A 17,979-nucleotide genomic window follows, 5' to 3' on the forward strand; every position below is an offset into this window, starting at 1 on the left:
CACCCCCGACTCCCACCACAGCCCACAGGGAATCCACACATTAAACAGTATGTGTGGGGGCTTCCCTGGTGGCTCAGTGGTAAAGAATCCTCCTGCCAATGCAGGAGACACAAGTTCAATCCCTGGTCCAGGAAGAGCCCACGTGCCGAGGAGCAGCTAAGCCCGTGCGCCACAGCTGTCGTGCCTGGGAGCCACAACTACAGAGCCCACGGGCTGCAGTTACTGAAACCTACGCCCCCAGCACCTTCCTTCCACAACAAGGAACCCCCCGTGCTGAGAAGCCCACACACCGCTACTAGAGAGAAACCTCACCCAGCAACGGAGACCCATCACTCCCAGAAATAAAATAAAATAAATAAAATCATTTTTTAAAAAAGCCTCTTTAAAAAACTATGCATGGCTCTTCTGGGAAGCAGCGTGATTTAGAAATCAATGTTTTTCATGAATATTTTACACTTCAGTCATAATATCTGCTGGTGAGAATTGATCATAAAGGAAATTCATTTTGTTGGGAGAGAGGAATGCATTATATTGAGTTAGGATAAATAAAATATATTAAGCCAGTGAGTTCAGGGAAGAATTTGGGAGAAACAGATGAGATGTGAAAGGGACTGGAATGTACCTGTGTGCAACCTCAGGAGATGACCAAGAACACAGATGGAGCCCAGAGTCTCAGACAGACTGGGCTAGGGAGGCCCCTTCGGGTGACCCTAGTTTTGGAAGCTCACCCCCCACCCTCAAGTAAATGGTGTTATACTGAAGCTCTCAAATAAAGTGAGTAATAAGCAGGGGAGAGCCCTAAACTAGGGAAAGCTGGGGCTGGGATGAACTCATGCAGTGGGCCGGGGGTGCCATCAGAAGCAGGGTGCTTGCCTTGTGAAGAAAGTGATAGTTACTCAGTGGTGCCCGACTCTTTGCAACCCATGGACTGTAGCCTGCTAGGCTCCTCTGTCCATGGGATGCTCCAGGAAAGAATACTGGAGTGGATAGCATTCTGTTCTCCAGGGGATCTTCCCGACCCCGGGATCGGATCTGGGTCCATTTCAGGCAGATGCTTTACTGTCTGAGCCACCAGGGCTGCAGCTAGACGGTGACTGGTAGAGTCTGGACTCGCAGGTGGGTCGTGTCCCAGTGTGTGGAAGTCCACATTGCCACTCTCGTCTGCCATGTTGGCTCTAGCTGTACAGATGTTAAGAGAAACTTACTAATTTTGACTGTGCTGAGGAACGGCCCCAGGCCCCTTGGAACCCCAGATTTGGTGATAAGGCCCCAGAAACAGCCCACGGCCAAGAGAGTTAACGTGCACCCAATAAGCCAGCCAGGGATCTGAATTCGGAATCTCACCTTTTTGCTGAACCTCCATCCCCTTGTGCACCCCAAGTTTAGACCTTTCTATTCCAGCTTAGAAGTAGCCATGCAAATTCACGCCTGAATTCTGCAGCTGTTCCTCGCCAAGCAAACAAATTCAGCTTTGATTCGGGGTGCTTTCAGTGGTCTTATTTCTCACAGTTTTACAGTGAGGTCAACCCAGTCCTTGGGATCGAGGAGCTCAAATTGTGGTCAAGAGGGCTTCAGGACACTGACTTAGCTTAACAGTGATTCCTGCCTTGGTTGCTTTTTCCATCCTCAGCTGTCGCTTAGGAGGATGGAGCCCCTTCTCCCAAGGGTTAGAGACAGTGGCAGGGGCCATGTCACTACTAACTCATGCATGCACTTTGTGTGAAGTTACTTCTCGCTAACTGTTACTTACACTTGCTAAGGTTTTGTATATATTTTCTCATTAGAGTCCTTCTAACAACCCAATGAAAAGCATGTTATTGTGCCCACTTTACAGATGAGGATATAGAGGGGTAGGGGGACTTGGCCAAGGTCATACCACCGGAAGCTGATGGGCCAGCATCTGAATGCAGGTTCATCTGTGTATTTCATCTCTATACCATATTGCCTCTTTGTATCTGAGAGACGAATTTGTGCAGCTTGATTGCAGTTTTCCTAATGGTTTTCACTGTAACCCTGCTGATGTGTTCCTCTCGGGAATTTGGGAGTCCCCAAAACAACATAAAGCACATTAAAAAATGAAGTGCAAATCCTTTCTCATATCACATATTCTGAGATGGATCAACAAGTAAAAACTCCAGTTTGCTAGCAACCAGATTTGCAGCATTTGATCTGTTAAAGATCAGGTGGAAACTTCACCATTTCCCAATGGACCACAGAACCCCCAGGGTCAAGGGAGCTGAAAGGGTTCTAAAAATGTAGTGGTTTATCACTAAGTCATGTTCAACTCTTTCGACCCCATGGACTCTAGCCTGCTAGGCTCTGCTGTCCATGGGATTTCCCAGGCAAGGATACTGGAGTGGATTGCCATTTTCTTCTCCAGGGGATCTTGCCAACCCAGGGATTGAACTTCGGTCTCTTGCATTGCAGGCTGATTCTTTACTGACTGAGCCACTAGGAAAGCCCCCTAAAAGTGTGGAGAGGTGTGCATATGTAAGAGATTACTATTATCTAGTCAGAGGGACACAGGAGAGCAGATCCATTTCTGTGGTTTGTGTCGGAAGTACCACAGACGTCAGTTCAGCTGGAGCCCAGTTTCTGAACTTCTAGTTTCCCTCCTTTGCCTGCCACACAGCTTGGCCACCCACAGCTCTCTGACTGAAGCCACTGTTCCAGGGGATTGAGCCACTGACGACTCCTTGCAGGGGGCCGAATAGTGGGGGACTGGAGACCGGGGCAGCAGCTCAGTTTAGGAAAGAGATACAGGGCATCCCAGCTTCCCTCCCCACCTTCCCGGCTGTGGGTGGTGTCCCCACTTACCAGCAAAGACCAGCAGTGCGCAGAGCAGGGAGAGGCCCATGACCCCAGCACAGAGCAGTGGAGGCAGCGACTGGAAGTCCCTTGTGAGCCAGCAGCCCCTTATATCAGATGGCCCCTGCCTGCCGAGCTCGCCCCCACCCTCCCAGCTTCAGCTCTGCCAGAGGTCACCCATGCTCTTTGTGTTTCCTCTTTTCTGGCAATGCGGAGTTTTATTATTTCTGTTTTCAATATCTTTAAAAAATGTTTTTGATTGCATGTTTGGCATAGAAGATTTGGAGAACTTGAACAACTAGAAGCAATTTAAAATCATTTGTGAATCCATTCATCACCATTAATTTTTTCAATGAAATTGACATATAACATTGTGTAAATTTAAGTATACAATATATTGATGTGATACATTTATATATCATGATCTTGTGTTAGTGCAGCAATAACTAGAATTTCTATCACATCACATAATTACAATTTTTCTTTGTGGCTGGAATAATTAAGATCTAGTCTCTAGGCAAGTTTGGTGATTATGACACAACATTATTGTCTATATTCACTGTCTAGGACTTATTTACTACTTGTTGCAAGTTCGTACACTTATACAATATTTGTCCTAGCTCCCCCCACCCCACTTTCTGTAACCACCATTTTACTCTCTATTTTAACATGTTTGTACACACACACACATACGCACAAACGGCATCTTCTTTACGCACTCATCCATTGATGGGTGCTTAAGTTGTTTCCATCATTAACATCTTGGTGTCAATGTTATCCTGGCTCTATTACTCTCTGTATATATCTTTCCACACTGTTCCCTGACCAAATTAGGTAAACATTACAGGTAGTACATTGTAGTCTGTCTTTTCATTTACTAAAATAACTTGAATATATTTCTATGTTGTTAAATCATCTCCTGCAGATTTTGAAAGGTAGCCTTGTATGCCATTCATTTAAAGAATCCCCTATTGTTGGGCATATGGGTTATTTCCAATATCATACTATTCTAGACCACACAGCAGGACAGTGAAAGAACTCTTTGAGATGAAATCTCGTCCCTGCCCAGAATCGTTTCTATAGGGTGTACTCCTGAAGTGGGCTTGCTGAGTCAAAGCACACCTACAATTTGAAGGCAATTGACATGTGTTGACAACTTACCCTGCAGAAGGTCTGCCCCAGTTTAAAATGGGACTCCTAATGAGGCAAATGACCTGGACCCAGCCCAACTAGGGTGGAGGTGCTGATGGCAAGACATGCTTGGCATTACAAATGGATAGTCTGCTGCAAACGCTCTACCAGTAACCCCTAAGGTTTGCCAGAGAGTCCACGAGAGCAGAAACTGAGCTTCTTTGGTGCCTGTCAGATGGCTGTTCAAGAGCATAGAGCACAGGCTGACCTCTTTGCTGCCAGCTAACTGGTCTACCCAAAAAAAGTCAGGTCACGGCTGGGTGATCTCCCTCTCCCTCTTCCCTGTCTGTTTAAAATCTAATTTTCCTTTATTCCTAGACTCAGTCATTAACTGATCATCTCATACATGAAAAAGCAATCTGCATGCAAAATACTAAGCAGCAAATACATGAAGTCTCTCTGGCATAGTCTTAGGCATGCCTCCCCCGTGTGTGCTCTGTAGCCATATGCTCTTTCCCTTTATGCTCTGACCACTGTGGGACCTTCCTGTGCACTCTTCTAGGCCTGTGGTTACCCTTCTGAGCCCCAGCTTTCCCCTGAGTTGGTCTCAATCAGGCAGAAGCAAAAGTGGCCAGGACTTCTGCTGATTCCAGAGGTCTTTGCCATAGTGGGAGAGAAGACTTGATAGATGCTGCAGAAAGTCTTCAAAATCTGCTGTCCCAGACATTCCCATAGGTCCCAGGGCACAGTTCAAAGGGAACACATTCAAACTCTAGCTTCTTCTCCTACCATCTTGGGACCCTGGGAAAGTCATTTGACCTCAAGAGCCTTGCTTTCCTCATGTGCAGAACGTGGACAATGTGGAGGCAACCGTCCCTCTCTCCTCTGATGGCCGTGGGCTTTAGAGACCACATGCACACAACAGGTTGCGTGCAACACACCCTCAGAGAGAATGCCGTATGGTGACCGCACACAGATTATGTAGCATCACATGGAGACAAAGAGGCCGGCGTTCCAGATGCTTCCCGGGAGAAAGCTGCTCAGCTCCGTGTCTTCCATTTTCTCACGCGTGAAACAGGGTGGTGAGAGTGTTACGGAACCAAACTTGAGTCCACTTGCCCAGAAAAGCCAGTCTATTGACTTCAAGTCATGGTGAAGTAAAGAGCATTGTTTACTGCAGGGCACCAAGCAAGCAGTCCAGACAGCTAATGCTGAGTTCAGTTCAGTTCAGTCGCTCAGTCGTGTCCAACTCTTTCTTAAAAGGCCTGAATTCCCATGGTGGCTTTCAGGGAAGGCTTTAAAGACAGGCTGAGGGGAAGGGGTTTGGGGGTGTGTGGTCAGCCTGTGGGCATTCTTATGATTGGTTGGTGATAAGAGAACTAAGGGGTCAATATTGTCAACCTTCTGGTTCCAGTCGCCTGGGGTCTATGTGCTTGTGACAGCTTACATACAGTTGACTTCTTCCACGTGGTGAAGTCTGTGAAACAGTTCATACGATTGGCTCAGAACAGCCCTTAAGGAGGAACTAAAGGTCCTCAAGTTTGCTTAATGGCTAAACTATTATTATTTTTGTCCTGCTTGACTGTTTTCTTTTGGCTTTGCATTTTTCTTACTTTTCTGATTAAATGCATTCATTGGAACTGGGGGAAGACCTAGGAGGTTAAAGTTTTTTTCATAGGTGAGAGGCAGGTGGAAGATTCAAGTGGGGGCAGGTCTGTCCTGAGAAAGCACCATAGGGTCCAGCTTAGTTACCATAGCACCTGCTTCATAGACTTGTGGGAATTAAATGTGGTGATATGGGGACAGAGCTCAGTCAGTAGCCAGAAACCAACAAATGTGAGCTACAGTGACTCCCCCCACCATCATCTTCATCTGCACCTTCGCTGCTTAAAATGAACAGAATAAATAGATAACCTTTGCTTTTACATTGTCTAATCTGCATTAATCCTCTCCAGTCTGTCTTCTCAGTGTATTTGTTTCTCTCCAGAAATTTGATCCAGTTTTTTTTTTTTTAATATCTCCACATCCAAGGAGTGGTGGCTGCACGGGCACAGGAGGGCCGAGAGGAGCTACTCCACATTCAAGGTCAGGAGGGGCAGGGGTGAGGAGATACCCCTCGTCCAAGGTAAGGAGCAGTGGCTGCGCTTTGCTGGAACAACCTTGATGAGATACCCCACATTCAAGGTAAGAGAAACCCAAGTCAGACGGTAGGTGTTGCAAGAGGGCATCAGAGGGCAGACACACTGAAACCATAATCAAAGAAAACTAGTCAATCTAATCACACTAGGACCACAGCCTTGTCTAACTCAATGATACTAAGCCATGCCTCTGGGGCCACCCAAGACTGGCGGCTCATGGTGGAGAGGTCTGATAGAATGTGGTCCACTGGAGAAGGGAATGGCAAACCACTTCAGTATTCTTGCCTTGAGAACCCCATTAACAGTATGAAAAGGTAAAAAGGTAGGACACTGAAAGAGGAAATCCCCATGTCAGTAGGTGCCCAATATGCTGCTGGAGATCAGTGGAGAAATAACTCCAGAAAGAATGAAGGGATGGAGCCAAAGCAAAAACAATATCCAGTTGTGGATGGGACTGGTGATAGAAGCAAGGTCCGATGCTGTAAAGAGCAATATTGTACAGGAACCTGAAATGTTAGGTACATGAATCAAGGCAAATTGGAAGTGGTGAAATAGGAGATGGCAAGAGTGAATGCCAACATTCTAGGAATCAGCGAACTAAAATAGACTGGAATGGGTGAATTTAACTCAGATGACCATTATATCTACTACTGTGGGCAGGAATCCCTTAGAAGAAATGGAGTAGCCATCATGGTCAACAAAAGAGTCTGAAATACAGTACTTGGATGCAATCTCAAAAATGACAGAATGATCTCTGTTCGTTTCCAAGGCAAACCATTCAGCATTACGGTGATCCAGGCCTATGCCCCAACCAGTAATGCTGAAGAAGCTGAAGTTGAACGGTTCTATGAAGACCTACAAGACCTTTTAGAACTAACACCCAAAAAAGGTGTTCTTTTCATTATAGGGGACTGGAATGCAAAAGTAGGAAGTCAGGAAACACCTGGAGTAACAGGCAAATTTGGCCTTGGGGCATGGAATGGAGCAGGCCAAAGGCTAATAGAGTTTTGCCAAGAGAACACACTGGTCATAGCAAACACCCTCTTCCAACAAGACAAGAGAAGACTCTATACATGGACATCACCAGATGGTCAACACTGAAATCAGATTGATTATATTCTTCGCAGCCAAAGATGGAGAAGCTCTATCCAGTCAGCAAAAACAAGACCGAGAACTGACTGTGGCTCAGATCATGAAATCCTTATTGCCAAATTCAGACTGAAATTGAAGAAAGTGGAGAAAACCACTAGACCATTCAGGTATGACCTAAATCAAATCCTTTATGATTATACAGTGGAAGTGAGAAATAGATTTAAGGGCCTAGATCTGATAGATAGAGTGCCTGATGAACTATTGACTGAGGTTTGTGACATTGAACAGGAGACAGGGATCAAGACCATCCCCATGGAAAAGAAATGCAAAAAAGCAAAATGGCTGTCTGGGGAGGCCATACAAATAGCTGTGAAAAGAAGAGAATCAAAAAGCAAAGGAGAAAAGGAAAGATATAAGCATCTGAATGCAGTGTTCCAAAGAATAGCAAGAAGAGATAAGAAAGCCTTCTTCAGTGATCAATTCAAAGAAATAGAGGAAAACAACAAAATGGGAAAGAGTAGAGAATCTTCAAGAAATTAGAGATAACAAGGGAACATTTCATGCAAAGACGGGCTTAAAAAGGACAGAAATAATATGGACCTAACAGGAGCAGAAGATATTAAGAAGAGGTGGCAAGAATACACAGAAGAACTGTACAAAAAAGATCTTCACAACCAAGATGATCATGATGGTGTGATCACTCACCTAGAGCCAGACATCCTGGAATGTGAAGTCAAGTGGGCCTTAGAAAGCATCACTACGAACAAAGCTAGTGGAGGTGATGGAATTCCAGTTGAGCTATTTCAAATCCTGAAAGATGATGCTGTGAAAGTGCTGCACTCAATATGCCAGCAAACTTGGAAAACTCAGCAGTGGACACAGGACTGGAAAAGGTCAGTTTTCATTCCAATACCAAAGAAAGGCAATGTTAAAGAATGCTCAAACTACTGCACAATTGCACTCATCTCACACGCTAGTAAAGTAATGCTCAAAATTCTCCAAGCATGGCTTCAGCAATACATGAACCCTGAACTTTCAGATGTTCAAGCTGGATTGAGAAAAGGCAGAGGAACCAGAGATCAAATTGCCAACATCTGCTGGATCATGGAAAAAGCAAGAGAGTTCCAGAAAAACATCTATTTCTGCTTTATTGACTATGCCAAAGCCTTTGACTGTATGGATCACAATCAACTGTGGAAAATTCTGAAAGAGATGGGAATACCAGACCACCTGACCTGCCTCTTGAGAAACGTATATGCAGGTCAGGAAGCAACAGTTAGAACTGGACATAGAACGACAGACTGGTTCCAAATAGGAAAAGGAGTACATCAAGGCTGTATATTGTCACCTGCTTATTTAACTTCTATGCAGAGTACATCATGAGAAACGCTGGGCTGGAAGAAGCACAAGCTGGAATCAAGATTGCCGGGAGAAATATCAATAACTTCAGGTATTCAGATCACAGCACTCTTATGGCAGAAAGTGAAGAGGAACTAAAAAGCCTCTTGATGAAAGTGAAAGACAAGAGTGGAAAAGTGGTCTTAAAGCTCAACATTTAGAAAACAAAGATCATGGCATCTGATCCCATCACATCATGGCAAATAGATGGGGAAACAGTGGAATCAGTGTCAGACTTTATTTTGGGGGGCTCCAAAATCACTGCAGATGGTGTCTGCAGCCATGAAATTAAAAGACGCTTACTCCTTGGAAGGAAAGTTATGACCAACCTAAATAGCATAAGAAAAGCAGAGACATTAATTTGCCAACAAAGGTCCATCTAGTCAAGGCTATGGTTTTTCCAGTGGTCATGTATGGATGTGAGAGTTTGACTGTGGAGAAAGCTGAGCACCAAAGAATTGATGCTTTTGAACTGTGGTGTTGGAGAAGTCTCTTGAGAGTCCCATGAACTGCAAGGAGAACTGCAAGGTGATCCAACCAGTCCATTCTAAAGAAGATCAGTCCTGGGTGTACTTTGGAAGGAATGATGCTAAAGCTGAAACTCCAGTAGTTTGGCCACCTCATGCGAAGAGTTGACTCATTGGACAAGACTCTGATGCTGGGAGGGATTGGGGGCAGGAGGAAAAGGGGACAACAGAGGATGAGATGGCTGGATGGCATCACCAACTCGATGGACATGACTTTGAGTGAACTCGGGAGCTGGTGATGGACAGGGAGGCCTGGCGTGCTGCGATTCATGGGGTCACAAAGAGTCGGACAGGACTGAGTGACTGAACTGAACTGAACTGAACTGATGTTTCTAATTGGCTTCCCTGGTGACTCAGACAGTAAAGAGTCTGCCTGCAGTGCAGGAGACCCAGGTTCGATCCCTGGGTCAGGAAGATCCTGTGAAGAAGGAAATGGCAACCTGCTTCAGTATTCTTACCTGGAAAATCCCATGGACAGAGGAGCCTGGCGGGCTACAGTCCATTGGATCGCAAAAAGTCAGACACGACTGAGCTACTTCCCTTTCTTTTTCTATGTTTCTAATTAACAGGCTCAAGCTTTCTCTATTTTCTTAAACATAGAGAATATAGGTGTAAGGCTGTCTTATATGTTTATCTACTAATCCTATCATTCTGTTCCCAGGTCTGTTTCTATAGATTTTTTTTTCATTATAACTTTTAGTCTCCATTGCTCATGGTTCTAGGAAAAACTTTAGGGACTTCCCTGAGGGTCCAGTGATTAGGACTCTGAGCTTCCACTACACGGGGCGCTGGTTTGATCCCTGTTTGGGGAACTAAGCTCCCCCATGCTATGTGGCCAAAGAAAAGAAGAGAAAAGACTATGATAATAATAAATCTTTGTCTATTTTAAAAGGGAAGTGTCTTTAAAGTAGATTCCCAGAAGTGAAATTGCTGAATCAGAAGATAGAAATGTTCTTAGAGTTCTTCCTTTTTCTGAAATTGGTTGAAATTTAGAAACTCTCTAGCTTTTGGCTCCATCAGCAGCATATAGTAGATGGAACCAATCATCTCCTGAGCCTTTCCAGCAAACCTGAGTTTTCACTTCCTTGGAAACAGAGGAGACACACTTGGTGATACTGTTCGCCCATGATCCATCGAGATCTCCAGGTGGAGGATGGAAGGAAGCAGGAGAGGGCTTAGACCCTGACGTGCAAATTCTATTAAGAACAGTTACCATCAGCTGGGGCCCAGCGAGGTTAGGAACCTGCCCAGAGTCATACAGCAGCAGGTGAGTGGCAGAATTTGGGTCAGAACACAGGTCAGCCAGAGCTGCCCCTACTACATGCTGGGCACTGTTCTAAGTGGTTCACACAGAGTAAGTGCAGAGAGGAACTGCCAGGATCCCCATGATACAGATGAGTCATTGTACCCAGGGGCTACTTTCTGAGCCAACATAGATGGAGGTGGAAATGAGAAGAGCTGGCAGAGCTTGGAGTCTGCTGCCCCCAAGCTCACTGCAGAGAAGGTGAACCCCCATCTCCTAAGAGACACCCCTTTTCAGCCAATGACCAGAGTCCTTTGCTTGACTCATGTGCTAAGTTGCTTCAGTTGTGTCCTGCTCCTTGCAACCCTATGGACTGTAACCTGCCAGGCTCCTCTGTCACCCCTTCCCATAAAGTCTCCTTTACTGAAATGGCCCCACTGCCTGGATTCCATCTGTGATGAAACCTGCCAGAGGCTACTAGATGCAGCTCAGAATTATTATTATTGGTGCATAATGTCTGCATGGGAAGAGGAAATTGAAAGAAGCTGGGCTTACCAAGAGATGCTCACACTAAGGGAGAAAAGCAGAGAAAGTCAATACTATATGACATCACTTATATGTGGAATCTTTCAAAAAAATGATACGAATGAATTTATTTACAAAATAAAAACAGACTCACAGACTAAGGGGAAAGTTAGGGGAGGGATAAATTAGGAGTTCAGGATTAACAAACACACTACTATATATAAAATAATGAACAAGGACTTACTGTACAACACAGGGAATTCTACTCAATATTGTGTAATATCCTATATGAGAAAAGACTCTGAAAGAGAACAGATATCTGTATATGCAGAACTGAATCTCTTTGCTGTACCTCTGAAACTAACACAACATGGTAAGTCAACTAACTACCCTCCAATACAAAATAAAAATTAAATAAAAAATATAAAGAGAAAAATAAGTTTAAAAATATGTATACCTATGGCTGAGAAAACAAATTCTGTAAGCAAATGTCCTTCAATAAAAATACAAATTAAAAAAATAAAGAAAGAAGCTGGGCTTTCTTGGGGTCTTCTGCACTTCATCTCTGATACACTCTGCTAAGCGAGGAGGAAGGAGAGATTTGAAATTCCTTTGTCGGAGAGTGACCCACTTTTCTCCAGCTGCACCAAGGCAGAACTAAAGCAAGTGAATTAAATGACCAGAAACCACTCAAATGTCTGTCTGCTGCAGAATGGTAAATTGTGTGATTATAACACACCAACAAACCACAGCTATACACAGCAACACGGAAAAACCTCACACACATTATGCTGAACACAAAAGAGTACAGGTTGTAAGAGAGATTTATATGAACTTCCAGGCAGTCAAGCTAATCTGTACTTTTAGAAGTCAGGACAGTGGCTACCCATTGAAGGGCGTGGTGACTGGTGGGGTTACTAAGAGGGCTTCAGGGATGCTACCAATGGTCCTTCTCTTCTGGTATTGGTGATGTTGGTGTGTTCATATTCTGAAAATTCTTCCAGCTGTTTTGATTTGTATATTCTTGTGCATCGTTTATAAATCCATGAATGTGAGTAATAACAATGATAATGAAGATCGTGAGAGTAAAAGCAAGTGGACTCAAACTTTGGTAGAAGTACCTGCGATAGCCTTCTGGATGATCAGATATCCTTCTGGATAATCCAGTATCTTTCTGGGTGATCAGATATGTTTCTAGGTGACCCAGTATCCTTCCAGGTGATCCAGTATCCTTCTAAGTGGTCCTTGTGTGTGTGTATGTGTGCGTGTGTGTGTGTGTGCGTGTGTGTGTGTGTGCGTGTGTGTGTATGTGTGTGTGCGCGTGTGTGTATGTGTGTGTGCGTGTGTGTGTATGTGTGTGTGTTTGTATGTGTGCATGCGTGTGTGTGTATGTGTGTGTGTGTGCATGCGTGCGTGTGTGTATGTGTGCGTGTGTGTGTATGTGTGTGTGTGCGTGTGCGTGTGTGTGTGTGTGCGTGTGTGTATGTGTGTGTATGTGTGTGTGTGCGTGTGTGTGTGTGCGTATGTGTGTGTGTTTGTGTGCGCGTGTGTGTATGTGTGCGTGCGTGTGTGTGTATGTGTGTGTGTGTGTGTGTGTGTGTGCGCGTGCACACATGCACGTTCTAGGTCACTTCAGTCATGTCTGAGTCTTTGTGACCCCATGGACTATAGCCTGCCAGGCTCCTCTGTTCGTGGGATTTTCCAGACAAAACCACCAGACTGGGTTGCCATGTCTTTCAACAGGGGATCCAACCCTGAACCAAGGTTGGATCAAACCCGTGTCTCCTGTGTCCCCTACGTCATCCAGTATGTTTGTAGATGGTAAGATATCCTACTAAATTATGAACAACAACTGAAGCTGTGCAGTGAAAACAAATTTGCTTTTGATATCAGGCAAATCTGGCTTCAAATTCTAGCTTGTTTATGGCATTAATTACATTACTTCGTCTCTCTGAACCTCAAGTGTCCCACCTGAAACTGAGATCGACACGCACTCTTTGAGGCTTGTTGTCATGATTACAAGTAGAATGGTTGGCACACAGTTGATGGTACATGCATGGCACCTGGTGACCCCTCCCCCCAGGAGAAAGGAGTTTAAAGTTCTGAGCTCCCCTCACACCTCAGGCCCAGAGACTCTTGCTTCTAAATGATACCAGTTGGTCATAGACCAGGGAATTTCCACTTTGGCCTCTCAGACAAGTGGCCACAGAATGTGATTTCAGAATCACTCAAAACTCCCCAGGAGAAAAGAGTTTAAAGTTCTGAGCTCCCCTTACACCTCAGGCCCAGAGACTCTTGCTTCTAAATGATACAGTTGGTCATAGACCAGGGAATTTCCACTTTGACCTCTCAGACAAGTAGCCACAGAGTGTGATTTCAGAATCACTCAAAACCCGCCTTCCCAGCAACTTCAACACTGCCATTGCTTAAAGGTTCTTCTTGTTTTCAGACTTGGCCTGAGTCCCTGTGACCTTCCTCAAGGTCACATTACCCTGGGAAGCAGCAGAGCCTGCGTGTTCAGAAGGAGGTTTGGGGGTTAGATAGCCCAGATGTGGATCCTGACCCCTACTTGTGTTTTCTCATCTGTTAAATGGGCTGAAGGAACATGAGACAGGCCAGCTATTGGAGTTCTTGTGAGAATTCTGAGATATGGGGCTTGTACCTAGACAGCATATTAAAAGGCAGAAACATTACTTTGTCAAAAGAGGTCCATCTAGTCAAGGCTATGGTTTTCCTAATAGTCATTTATGGATGTGAGAGTTGGACTATAAAGAAAGCTGAGCACCGAAGAATTGATGCTTTTGAACTGTGGTGAAGGAGAAGACTCTTGAGAGTACCTTGGACTGCAAGGACATCCAACCAGTCCATCCCAGAGGAGATCAATCCTGGGTGTTCACTGGAAGGACTGATGTTGAAGCTGAAACTCCGATATTTTGGCCACCTGATATGAAGAACTGACTCATTTGAAAATACCCTGATGCTGGTAAAGATTGAGGGCAGGAGGAGAAGGGGACGACAGAGGATGAGATGGCTGGATGGCATCACCAACTCAATGGACATGGGTTTCAGTGAACTCCGGGAGTTGGTGATGGACAGGGAGGCCTGGTGTGCTCGGTTCATGGGGTCACAAAGAGCTGAACATGACTGAGCTGAACTGAACTGAACACAGTAAGTGTTCAGCAATGGTAGTTGATGTTGCTGGTATTAGTACTATCTTGTGGGAGGCAAAGACCACATGTCCAAGAAATCCCAGAGGAACCCAGCAAACAATTCAGCGGGCATAAGGTTTTGTTTGTGTCCTCCAGGAGTCTGTTTCCCAGCCCTGTGTAAGTTCTGGCAGCTCTATGATGGGGTTAATGGTGACCTCCTCCAAGAGGGTTTATGTCATACCCAGGTCTGCTGCACTGAGAGCCCCTACTCCTGTGGCAGGCCAATGCTGACCCATACCTCTACTGGAGACACTCAAACTCTCAAAATCAGGTCTGGTTCAGTCTCTGTGGGGTCTCCTGGTGTGTGCAAGGCATTGCTTGAGCCCTCTGTCTCTGGCAGGTATGGGGTTTGATCTTAAATGTGATTTCATCCCTCCTACTGTCTTGCTGGGCTTCTCCTTTCCCTTGGGCGTGGGGTGTCTTTTTTTGGTGGGATCCAACCTTCTCTTGTTGATGATTGTTCCACAGCAAGTTGTAATTTTGGAGTTCTCACAAGAGATGATGAGCTCACATCCTTCTGCTCCGCCATCTTGATCGAGAAGAGCCAGAGCCAGAGCAAAAGCAACACCCAGCTGTGGATGTGACTGGTGGTGGAAGTAAAGCCTGATGCTGTAAAGAGCAATATTACATAGGAACCTGGAATGTTAATTCCATGAATCAAAGTAAATCAGAAGTAGTCAAACAGGAGATGGCAAGAGTGAACATCAACATTTTAGGAATCAGTGAACTAAAATGCACTGGAATGGGTGAATTTAACTCAGATGACCATTATATCGACTACTGTGGGCAAGAATCCCTTAGAAGATATGGAGTAGCCATCATAGTCAATAGAAACGCAGTACTTGGGTGCAATCTCAAAAATGACAGAATGATCTCTGTTCTTTTCCAAGGCAAACCATTCAATATCACAGTAATCCAAGTCTACGATCCAACCAGTAATGCTGAAGAAGCTGAAATTGAATGGTTCTATGAAGACCTACAGAACGTTCTAGAACTAATGCCCCCAAAAGATGTCCTTTTTATTATAGGAGACTGGAATGCAAAAGTAGGAGTCAAGAAATACCTAGAGTACATGCAAATTTGGCCTTGGAGTATAAAATGAAGCAGGTCAAAAGCTAAGAGTATTTTGCCAAGAGAATGCACTGTTCATAGCAAACGCCCTCTTCCAACAACACAAGAGAAGACTCTACACGTGGACATCACCAGATAGTCAATACCGAAATCAGATTGATTATATTCTTTGCAGCCAAAGAGAAGAAGAAGAAGGAGAAGTTCTATAGGAGAAGTTTTATACAGTCAGCAAAAAAAAGACCGGGAGTTGACTGTGGCTCACATCATGAACTCAGTATTGCTAGATTCAGACTTAAATTGAAGAAAGTAGGGAAAACCACTAGACCATTCGGGTATGAACTAAATCAAATGCCTTACAATTAAAAGTGGAAGTGAGAAATAGATTCAAGGGATTATAACTGATAGACAGAGTGCCTGAAGAACTATGGACAGAGGTTTTTGACATTGTGCAAAGAATAGCAAGGAGAGATAAGAAAGCATTCCTCAGCAATCAATTCAAAGAAATAGAGGAAAACACTAGAATGGGAAAGATTAGAGATCTCTTCAAGAAAATTAAAGATTCCAAGGGAGCTTTTCATGTAAAGATGGACACAATAAAGGACAGAAATTGTATAGACCTAACAGAGGCAGAAGATATTAAGAGAAGGTGGCAACAATACACAGAAGAACTACACAAAAAAGATCTTTGCGACCCAGATAATCATGATGGTGTGATCACTCACATAGAGCCAGACATCCTGGAATGTGATGTCAAGTGGGCCTTAGGAAGCATCACTATGAACAAAGCTAGTGGAGGTGATGAAATTTCAGTTGAGCTATTTCAAATACGAAAAGATGATGCTATGAAAGTGTTGCACTCAATACGCCAGCAAATTTGGAAAACTCAGCAGTGGCCACAGGAATGGAAAAGGTCTGTTTTCATTCCAATCTCAAAGAAAGGCAATGCCAAAGAATGTTTGAACTACCGCACAATTTCTCTCATTACAATGCTAGCAAAGTAATGCTCAAAATTCTGCAAGCCAGGCTTCAACAGTCTGTGAACCATGAGCTTTCAGATGTTCAAGCTGGATTTAGAAAAGGCTGAGGAACAAGAGATCAAATTGCTAACATTCATTGGATCATTGGAAAAGCAAGCGAGTTCCAGAAAAAACATCTACTTCTGCTTTACTGACTACACCAAATCCTTTGGCTGTGTGAATCACAACAAACTGTGGAAATTCTTCAAGAGATGGGAATACCAGACTGCCTTACCTGCCTCCTGAAATCTGTATCCAGGTCAAGAAGCAACAGTTAGAACTGGACATGGAACAACAGACTGGTTCCATATCAGGAAAGCAGTATGTCAAGGCTGTATATTGTCACTCTGCTTATTTAACTTCTATGCAGAGTACATCATGAGAAATACCAGGCTGGATGAAGCACAAGCTGGAATCAAGATTGCCGGGAGAAATATCAATAACCTCAGATACGCAGATCACAGCACTCTTATGGCAGAAAGCGAAGAAGAACTAAAGAGCCTCTTGGTGAAAGTGAAAGAGGAGAGTGAAAAAGTTGGTTTAAATCTCAACATTCAGAAAACTAAGATCATGGTATCTGGTCCCATACATCATGGCAAATAGATGCAGAAACAATGGAAACCATGACAGACTATTTTTGAGAGTTCCAAAATCACTGCAGATGGTGACTGCAGCTATGAAAGTAAAAGACACTTACTCCTTGGAAGAAAAGTTATGACCAACCTAGACAACATATTAAAAAGCAGAAATGTTACTTTGCCAACAAAGTATGGTTGGCAAAGCTATGTTTTTTGACTAGCTAGTCAAAGCTATAGTTTTTCCAGTAGTCATGTATGGGATGTGAGTGTTGGACTATAAAGAAAGCTGAGCACCGAAAAATTGATACCTTTGAACTGCAGTGTTGGAGAAGACTCTTGAGAGTCCCTTGGACAGCAAGGAGATCCAACCAATCAATCCTAAAGGAAATCAGTCCTGAATATTCACTGGAATGACTGATGCTAAAGCTGAAACTCCAATACTTTGGTCATCTGATGCAAGGAAGTGACTCATTTGAAAAGACCCTGATGCTGGGAAAGACTGAAGTCAGGAGGAGAAGGAGAACGACAGAGGATGAGATGGTTGGATGGCATCACCAGCTTGATGGACATGCGTTTGAGCAAGCTCTGGGAGTCGGTGATGGACAGGGAAGCCTGGCATGCTGCAGTCCGTGGTGTCACAGAGTCGGACATGACTGAGCAACTGAACTGAACTGAATTGAAATAGTCATTATATATGTGTGTATCTATATATTAATAAAACATTTTTGTTTCAAATAGAGAGGGAACATGTGTTTCTTAATTTTTTGTTTCTTTTATTTATTTTGTTTGTTTCTTTTAAAGGCAAGTTTGCTCATGGTCTTTGCTTTAGTTGTGTCTGACTCTTTGCAACCCTGTGGACTGTAGCCCACCAGTCTCCTGTCCATGGGATTTTCCTGGCTAGAATACTGGAGTGGGTTTCCATGCCTTCTCCAGGGGATCTTCCCAACCCAGATATTGAACCCACGCCTCCTGCATTGCAGGTGCATTCTTTACTGTGGAGCCACTGGGAAAGCCCCAAAGCCAACTCTCTAAAGTACAATTTACACAAAATTTGGTATGGTCAGTCTTTTTAATTTGGGGCACTCTAACAGGTTTGTAACAGAATTTCATGTAATGTCAATTTTTACATCCCTAATGTATAATGATGCAGAGCATCTTTTTCTCTATGCTAGTTTATCAGTCTTCATCTTCTTTGGTGAAGAGTCTGTTCAAACGCTTTGCTTATTTTTAAAACTTGAGTGGT

General features: G+C 44.1%; 1 protein-coding gene across 2 annotated transcripts in view; it reads right to left on the bottom strand.

Annotated features, from left to right (window-relative positions):
* The window catches only part of LOC147377297 (group IID secretory phospholipase A2-like), a 51,292-nt gene that overhangs the window by 23,741 nt on the left and 9,572 nt on the right, over positions 1 to 17,979 (bottom strand). The window contains exon 1 of one of the 2 annotated variants that reach the window (XM_086325959.1): positions 2,818 to 2,938. The exons of the other annotated variant lie outside the window; for it this stretch is intronic. Coding sequence (XP_086182085.1) covers positions 2,818 to 2,857 — 40 coding nt within the window. The 5' untranslated portion in view covers positions 2,858 to 2,938. Of the gene's footprint in view, positions 1 to 2,817; positions 2,939 to 17,979 lie in introns of those variants that run through there. 2 annotated transcript variants of the gene reach the window in all.

The sequence above is a fragment of the Bos grunniens genome, chromosome 2, assembly GCF_055505025.1.
Source record: "Bos grunniens cultivar Pamir isolate PY7600 chromosome 2, Bosgru_T2T1.0, whole genome shotgun sequence".
Lineage (NCBI taxonomy): Eukaryota > Metazoa > Chordata > Mammalia > Artiodactyla > Bovidae > Bos > Bos grunniens.